This window comes from Portunus trituberculatus, chromosome 50 (assembly GCF_017591435.1).
Source record: "Portunus trituberculatus isolate SZX2019 chromosome 50, ASM1759143v1, whole genome shotgun sequence".
Lineage (NCBI taxonomy): Eukaryota > Metazoa > Arthropoda > Malacostraca > Decapoda > Portunidae > Portunus > Portunus trituberculatus.
Window position 1 is genome coordinate 8,942,470 of NC_059304.1, and position 9,974 is coordinate 8,952,443.

General features: G+C 36.7%; 1 protein-coding gene across 5 annotated transcripts in view; it reads left to right on the forward strand.

Annotated features, from left to right (window-relative positions):
• Positions 1–8: 8 nt before the first annotated feature.
• LOC123499459 (gamma-butyrobetaine dioxygenase-like) overlaps positions 9–9,974 on the forward strand; it is a 37,561-nt gene continuing 27,595 nt past the window's right edge. For 2 of the 5 annotated variants that reach the window (XM_045247433.1, XM_045247435.1), the window contains exon 1: positions 4,503–4,690. In XM_045247433.1, the coding sequence (XP_045103368.1) occupies positions 4,518–4,690 (173 nt within the window). In that variant the 5' untranslated portion in view covers positions 4,503–4,517. Of the gene's footprint in view, positions 138–4,502; positions 4,691–4,724; positions 5,282–9,009; positions 9,586–9,974 lie in introns of those variants that run through there. The other 3 variants (XM_045247436.1, XM_045247437.1, XM_045247434.1) reach the window with 3 other exon arrangements.

The window sequence follows — 9,974 nt, forward strand, 5'->3', positions numbered from 1 at the left end:
CCTCGACCTAGAGACCGAGCAGCTTAGCTTTATGTGGCTCGTATCTCACCTGCCACACGCTGCCCCAGACTGCGATGCAGCTTACAGTGTTGCTGAACCGGGACACAACGACGGCGAACTTCCCCCGAGTCGAAGCGGTGAGCCAGCGTAAGATCGTCGGAGTATGGTAGACTATAGGCCCTGGCGCTGGGGAGGACGTGCAACAGCCTGGTCATTTATGTACGGTTCTATAAGACCTTCTCGGAGTGACACTCTTTGAAGGGCTGCACCTCAGACTCATCTTCCAACAGTAACCCTCTTTAAAAGAGAATGTCACACCCCCTCCCTGCGTGAAGGGATTTTTTTCTTCTCACCCCACGGAGAGTATGCTGGTACGTACATGGGGATAGATTTATGGCACAACAGGAAGATTTCACACATAAACAATATGTCTACCCTAGCTGTGTCTGGTGAATTCATCAATGATTGTGTGTAACTCTCTCACATTAGCTGACACTATTAACAGTTCACTGTTGGGCAGCGCGTGCTGTATATGGGAAGGATGTGGTGCGCGCCTCGGTAGGCGTGGTAAAGGGCCAGAAAGGAGACCAAGACTTGGGGTCTGTAAGATAGATCCAGGGAGAGTCCAGGGACACACGTGCTATGCAATGCATAATCTGCGTTTGTGTCGCAGCGGTTCAGAGAGGAGTGAAAATAGCTTTGGCAGTAAAAACACGTTCGGGCATTGTTCCTCATTGTGATCTTGACCGTTACACTGAGAACACTGCTGCCGCCGCAGCTGGTATTGTTGCCTCCGTAGCTACTGCTAACTGCTTTGATTGTTGCTACTATAGGTTGGATGGATCGCCCCGTGTCATGTCTCTCTCTCTCTCTCTCTCTCTCTCTCTCTCTCTCTCTCTCTCTCTCTCTCTCTCTCTCTATATATATATATATATATATATATATATATATAACAATTTCTATAATTAGAAAAATATATATACATGTATATGACGTGCATGCGTGTGTATCGATTTATTTTTTCATGAGTACCATCAATTTCTGACTGGAAAGTGTGGAAACTCGAAAAAAGATAAGATTTACGATAAGATTTTCCAACTTTAATGCAATTCATTCTTAGTTATCTAATAATTTTGCTGAATAGATTACGTTTGTTTATTCATTTGATTATTTATTTAATTACGCATCTATTGTAGCTCTTCCAGCATTAACCACTTCTTTGACTTGCAAAGAGGTTTTACAAGTATGTTCTTCCCTGCAGTATCATTTTCTGTCGACTCCTTGTTAAAAGAACGTATCAGCATTGAAGAGTCCTTCTAAATTCTAAAATTTTTAACATATCAGTCGTACTGACGTGCGTCGATCTATAATTAGTAAAACAATCTTCCGCGTCCTCCGCTACCTTCTTCAGTGCTTGAAAAATAGTGAAAACATAATTAACCCGGAAATCAACTGCAGAGAAATCACGACCACATTAACGTTTGAAGCTGGCATGTTCATTGGCACTTATCTTTTCCATTTATTTCGTTTTAGGTTCTTTCTGCAATGTATTTTTCTTACCACTTAGCTTTATATCTTATGAACGAATGAAAGGAAAAAGAATAAGAATACAAAGAACAACGGATCTGTAAAGCAATGGTAAAGATATGAGATGCCACGCCTGCGCTCCTCCCAGGCAACCACTTCACCCTTGCCCTATTACACTCATAAGCGTCAAACGGTTCATAACCACACTATCTTTGTTAATCGGGGGCGAGGGTTACCACATATGTTTTCATCCCCACCATAGTCTCACAGCATTAGTGGATGGAAGATAGAAGTTCATTACTGATGCAGGAGTTATTGGTGTGTGTGTGTGTATGGAACACACACACACACACACACACAGACAGAGAGAGAGAGAGAGAGAGAGAGAGAGAGAGAGAGAGAGAGAGAGAGAGAGATAATAAAAGAAATCTAACATACAAAAAAAAAATGAATAACGATGTTTAACTTCCCAGCGACATTTCGGGACCCATAAGTGAGACAAGAATGAAAATAACTGAAACGCTAACTATATGAGACTTAAGCTTGAAAACTATATAATACGTATAGCATTCCACATGTCTCCTTTTAAAGTGTTGCAACCGTTCACACTTTAATTCTGAGCCTCTTCATACTTTGTGAGTTTCCCATTGGCGCACATGAACGTGAGTGTGCATATACGTACATACACGCGCATGAATATACCATATGTGTCCAGTAAATGACGATCGGTATCATCTACCATACCATCGTTGTCTATTTCATCCACACTAAATTATGATGCTGAGCTGCAGACCCACTAACCTCTCTCTCTCTCTCTCCAGCTGGTGATGGGGGATTTCCAAGTGCAGCGTTGATTTGCTTAACGAGGCGGTTTGGTTCGTTTATATTCCCCATTTGCCGTAAATCCCTAGCTTGTCTCGGAACCTCTAATATTTGTTGTGAAGACGAAGAATTTAGCACTATAGATACTCGGTGGAAGTGATTATGGGAAATCATGGTGTGAAGTGACGGCTGATGGAAAAATTGCCGGTCTATGCTTTGTGACACGTACTGGCTTTCATATAATCACGACACATATGACTGTTGTTAGGGTTTAATATCCATACTTTTCTGAGGGGATTGACTGACGCTTTATAATAAATACCCTATGACCTCCACCCTCTTCGGTCAGCGAAATCTCACCAACAGTTATACAGATAAGTAATAGATGAACAAACAGACACGACAGACAGACAGACAAAAATAGAGACAGAATGAACATTACTGTGCTATATGTAACAATAATTAATACACACCAAAGTTTAGCGGTCTGATAGTTTATTTTTTCGCATCCCCTGAGAAAGTTCCATGACGTCACGTGTCCGGTGCTGATTGGTGAGGTGAATGGTCCAAGGATGGGCATACTGGAAACACAAATAATGATATACCACAAAATGAAGTCAGTCTAATAAAGATGCATTTCTCTGATTTTTCCATGAACTTTCCCTGATGAGATCCTCGCTTTATAATTTGCTCCTAGGCCTCCTAACGGGATGCTTGGTGATGGAGCCATAGTAATGGACTATTAATATCGGCCTTGCCTTGAAGAGTGCGAGCGTTTAGTGGCGGTTAAATTTACTGCGTAACTAAGGTGAATGAATTGCAAAGATCATGACTCGCATCAGAGTACACGCAATGGCTTTAGATGCATGAATCTTATTTAGAGAGAGAGAGAGAGAGAGAGAGAGAGAGAGAGAGAAACTGTACTGCTCCTCTTGACATTATCTAGACTACTCTGACGGGGCGATGTTATTATAGGAGAAAAGGAGAGGGTGTGAGACGAGACGTACTGTAGAATAGAATGCTTTTTCAGAGACTACGCCATTCTTGCAAATAAGGCAGGGAAATATACTTAGCATTATGTGGTACTGCTACAGATTGTCAATAATAGTAAATGTAGGTAACTTTCACTTTCTATACAGATAGGAGGGAAATACTGCATGCTACATCCATGTAATCCACGAAAAAAGAATAATATTGTAGCAGAAAAAAAAATGTTGTCAAACACGTAATATATCTATCTATCTATCTATCTATCTATCTTTCGATCTATCTATCTATCTATCTATCTATCTAACTATATATATATATATATATATATATATATATATATATATATATATATATATATATATATATATATATATATATACAAAGTTAGTTTAATAAAATCTTCCTGCCAATACTTTCTAATCATTCCATGTAAGTATACAGCAACTAAGCCAACTATACATATATTTGTACAGCTATGCAACACAATGCAACAAGGGCCAACAAACTAATATAAATTATGATTGTTCACTCTCCATGTCTGTGACTTTGTCCAGAGAGTAACATCTCTTACATGATAAAAATTGTATTGTAAGTACATTTTACTTTAAGAAAAACAAAATTTTCCAGTTGTATTAGTATTGTTTTTGCAATATAAATTAAAATGTCACGGAAATTATTGTGCTAGTAAAGCATTACACGGCACTCTGTCTATAGAGTCAACTGAAGGTTACGTTGTTTCAAGCCCAGAATGTGTAAACAAGAAGACGCGCGAGATGGCAGTGATAAAGTAACGCTAAACAGGTAACCTGCCCCTCTCGCGACCTGTTGTTGCTGGGCTGATCTTTGACGGTCACTTAACTATAATATAGGTGTGCTCTTATGGTTGACATCAAATCAATGTTTGTTTGTTTGTTTATTTGTTTCTTACCACACCAATTTTGTCCAAACTTTAAGACGTATTGAGACACGGCAAGCACCTCGACACACCCACCCGTGCGGACCAATCAGAGACTTGCCCTCTTCAAGTCTTCCATGACGTCACTTAGGTAACCAAATGCAGTTAATGAAACAACCAAGAGTCATACGTGCAGACACATCATATATTTCTTTGGCCTTATACAAACTTTTACCAGGAGCAATCTTTGCCTGGGTTTCTTATGCAACTACTCTTATAAGTGATGGGGCATTTCACCAAAGTACAAAACACATTGAAATCAATCGAATTTATGTGGAGATCAAAGGGAACTGAGACTGTTCACCTGTATATAAGAGCGGGAGGCGATGCTGAACATGTACAACTTTTTGTGAGAGATTCTGGATTCAGCTTCAGCTGCCCATTCTGCACCGACAGGTAACTTAAGCTGCTAACATCCGTAATAACCGGTTACTAAGGAGGAAGTGTCTCGATCGCTGGTACCTGATACGATATTTCTAATGGTATTTTTTTTCTTCTTTTACGAGCACGAAGTAGCTAATCATGTAAGGCGAAATAAGATGTTTCTCCAGTGGCACAGTACGTGCGTCACACCTTTCCTTAGCTCAGCAAGGGAAACAGTGTTTTGATGCGATAAGCCGATAATATATATATAGACTAACATTCCCGAAGGGTCATCAACAGTCTTATCGTAATGACCGTTGACTGAAGAACTTGTATTTGTTGATTAATTTATTCCCTCCTCTGAAAAAAAAAGTATCATAACTATTGATTTTATTCTTTGATCTTTTCATTGTTATTTATTCCATAAAAAAGAATAAGAAAATTTGGCATTTGCTTGCAACAAATATAAAATTGGAATGCAAATGCAAATGGTGTGCCGTGTGCAGCAACAATGAAGCAGTTGAATTGATTAATTAGAAATTAAAACTTTAATCGGAGTGAGAGAATGTAGGCTGGACAGAGTGGACGGTGTGTTCTTGCGTGTAACCGAAGTTAAGGAGCTAGGTAACATGACGCAGGACAACAGTTCAACCATGCAGATAAGTCAGCAGGCAGAACCAAGAAATTGGGAGGAACTTTATTAAACCATTCCATAAAATGAAAGGCACGAGAATCTCTCTCTCTCTCTCTCTCTCTCTCTCTCTCTCTCTCTCTCTCATGAGTGCTTGTTATACCGTAGTAGTAGTAGTAGAAATAGTAGTAATAAAATTAATAATAACTATAATATAATAACATTATGATAATAATAATAATAATAATAATAATAATAGTAATAATGATAATAATAATTGTTTTTATTATTATTATTATTATTATTATTATTATTATTATTATTATTATTATTATCAATTTTACTACTACTACTATACAGCACTGCAACCACTCATGATTGCTACTACTAATAACTACTATCACTACCACCATCATATATATAAAATGTTAAACAATAGTATTGGCTTGAAAATCGTAGAGAGAGAGAGAGAGAGAGAGAGCAGCTGCCACTTAGTAAACTCTTCCCATCTCTTCTGTCCCACCATTTCAACTTATAAAATCTGACATATGTTTTAAACATTTCTTGATGAAAGCTGAAATTCTGGAGATTTGAGGAATTTTCAAAAATTCTCCCCAGACGCAGATTTCGACAGGTGAATCCCTGTACATAGTATTCTAGAAACTAAAATAAGCTTTATAGGATAAAATCAATGTAATGTTATGCATAGAGGTTGAAAGAATTTTTTTTTTTTTTCTATGCAGATTCTTCATGTCCGACTGGACAGCAACAAAGACTACAAAAACAATGATTTCAGACGTTAGTGTGTGACTGCTTAAAAAAAAAAAAAAAACTGATGGCACTTAAAAGTAGTAAGATGCACATAATCACAAGAGCAATGTAGTTTTTCCAGGGTGGCTTATTATTGAACACTTGAAGGAATAAAATTCCCAACTATGAAGTAGTCAATGATAAAACATATACAGAAGGGAAAGAAACACATTTCATAAACATCTGTATCAAGATAAGGTAATCTAAGTGGCACACTTTTTTGGAGCATCTTAAGGATGGACACAATGTCATGTGAAGGTTAAAATCAAGCTAAAAAAAACAACAACCTTCCAACTCTCCATGGTGTTCACATCTACATACCATTCTTAAAGAAAACTTGTCAAAACAAGATGATAATATTCTTAAAGTGGTTACATTGCATTATGTCATTTTCTTCTAAGGAACCATCCCCTAGTGTGAAACCAAGAGAACAGGGAATAAAGTCCATACGCTGTAATCAGTAGAGCAACAACAACAAGAACAACACTGTAATCAGTAGATCAACAACAACAAGAACAACACACACAAACACATGTACATGATAATGGTGGTAGAGATAAGAACCTTATGATCCCACCCACTATCAGAGACCCTTAAAGAGTCGCTCTTGACCAACCCACATTCACACTTTATGAACTCTGATGCTTGTTTTTCATGCACTTCAACCACACAATGTTGCTATGCCAATATATCAACTTAAGTGTACAAGCTACAACATCATAATATGGGGTTTTTAGCTATATAAGCACTATATCATTACTACTATAGGGTTGCCATATATCCAGATCTTCCTGCAGGACATGTCCAGAATTCACGTGTTGAAATTACATCTGGGGGACTTTTTAAAATTCCTTAAATTCCATCAATAGCTGTTTGAAAAAAAAAAAAAGTCACATTTCTACACGATAGAAATGATGGGAGAGACGAAGAGGGAAGGGTTTGCCAGTTGGCAGCTGCTTTAGTGGTTGGTTTTGCTCAAGACTAACGTGTATGGGTCTTGTATGGAGTCGATGTTTCCATCCTTTCCTTTGTCTCATGTCTCACCTCACATTGCGTGCCAGTCTTTTCTCTTTAACCTACATCGATATAGGCATCAGTTTGGATTATTGATTGCTTGTTTGTGGTCTTGTTACCTTGTTACTGCAGCTAAGGTAAACAAATTGAATTTTTAATGATTTACATGTTTTTCAATATTATATCAAAAGTTAGTGAAGAATTTGGATAGTTAATATATGGCAATCCTTTATTACTATACCCTATACAATGGAGAGTACAGGCTGTATGCACACTCCATAGGTGGGTTGGAATAATTCAATCTGCCTTAGTATTCTCTGCATAAGCTAAAAAGTGACGAAAAACAGAGTGGGGAAACTCATACCTGTCTCCCCAGTACTTTGAGACAAATACCTGCCTCCCCCAGGACTTTTGAGACTCATACCTGCCTCCCCTGTACTTTGAGACTCATACCTGCCTCCCCTGTACTTTGAGACCTATACCTGCCTCCCCTGTACTTTGAGACCTATAACTGCCTCCCCTGTACTTTGAGACCTATACCTGCCACCCCTGTATTTCATCTATGATGAGATTTGGCAAGCCATCTAATGCCTTGATTGTCTAAGTTAAAAGGATATATTAGCTGATGAATAGATAGGTTGGTAGTATCAATACTATCACTGTTGTTGTTGCTCCTACTTTATAAGTAAAGGGCATATATTAGGGAAAAATAACTCTTTCTTATAGGTAAAATTTAACTCCCATCTTTCATGGTATGTACAGGTATTTCTTGATTTGTGTGTGTTTAGATTATGTGATTTTGAAATAACACAAGGTAAATAACCTAGTCGATTTTTCAAATTATGTGGATTATTTAAAATAACACTATCTCAAGATGCTTTGCTGGTATGGTAAATCTGGAGAGTGATGATATTTGGCGAGATGTTTGTTTAGGCCACCATATTGTCATCACAGCTGATCATAGCACAGAGGCCATATATATATATATATATATATATATATATATATATATATATATATATATATATATATATATATATATATATATATATATATATATATATATATATATATATATATATATATATATATATATATATATATATATATATATATATATATATATATATATATATATATATATATATATATATATATATATATATATATATACAGTGATACTCGCGATATGAAATTAATTCGTTCCGGAGTGGCTTTCGTATCGTGATTTTTTCGTATAATGAGTCATGTTTTACATGTAAATTGTCTAATTCGTTCCAAGCCTCATGAAAACAAATGAAAATTTATAATAAGGGTATAACCAGAATGAAATAAGAGCCAAATACATTTGAATCATTCAGTATACCTAACCTACCATTAATAGTTAATACCTGTAAATGAAGTAGATAATGTAACATAATGCCATAATAAATGAAAAATAATAATACAAAAATTATACGAAAATGTGGAATCTTACCTTTCGAGTGAGGCGATGTTCGAAAGCAAAAGTGGCGGCAGAGGAGGAGGGCAAATGGCAGAAAATATAGAAAATTGCAGGAAACATTAACACTTAACTTTGCAAAACACTCAAAATTATTATTATTTATTATTTTTTAAAATTTCTAAATGGCACGAATTTTAACATTTTCTGCACATGGGAATTTCGAGTTTTGTTTCGTATCTTTCGTATGCTGAGTAATTTTTCGTAATATGAAGCGAAAAAATCTTCGCATATTATTTCATAAAATGAAATTTTCTTATACAGAAGCTTTCGTATCTTGAGTTATCACTGTATATATATATATATATATATATATATATATATATATATATATATATATATATATATATATATATATATATATATAAAATGTCATACCTCGCCGAACACGAATCTCGCTTATACATGAATCAGTAAAATATGCCATATTTCGCCGAGCACGACTTTGACTCGCGATTGCACGATTTGGTCTCCATTTGAATCTCCCGCTGGTCCTGGTGGATGCACGCAAGATGTATTAGACTAAGTCTAATACATCTTGGATGCACGTGACCTCCCCACCCAAGCGTCTTGGACTCGCCCCACACAGTTGGGGGAGAAGGCTTTGATGACATGACTGAGGAAGATGTGGATGATGTGATTGACTCACATGATGCTGAGCCTTCACTTGAAGAGTTGCTGCAGCTGGAGGAAGAAGAGACAAGAGGAGGTGCTGATGATGAGGATCTTGATGATGATGAAGAGACTAAGCCTGTCTTCACCATCAAAACTTTTCATAAATTGCTGAAAGTCATGGAAGATGCAACATTCCTCTTCACTGAAACAGATCCCATCCTGGAGAGGAGCATTAAGTTTAAGAGGGGTGTTGAGGAGCTTTTGTGCCCTACAAGGAGACCTTACACCATATGGAAGCATCTGCCAGTCAGAGGCCCATCACTTCGTATTTCAAGCCCTCTCCAACCAGCAAATAAAGTAAATAAGGTACTAGTACCGTAGTTAAATAAAATGTGTGTTTGCTTCTTCATTTTTTGGTTTTTTTTCAGTCTTTTTGGTATGGTATAAATAATAAAAAAAAAAAAATTAAAAGTGTGTTTTTTGGGAGGATCTGGGAACCTAACCCCTATTTTCCCATAGGGCCTATTATTCGCCCAACATGAATCTTGCCGTGCACGACGAGCTCAGGAACCTAACTGTTGTGTTGGGCTAAGTATGATAGTATATACATGTATATATATATATATATATATATATATATATATATATATATATATATATATATATATATATAATATAAATATACAGGTAACTCGATTTACACGATAGATGCGTTCCAAGAAGCATTGCATATTTCAAAATTCACG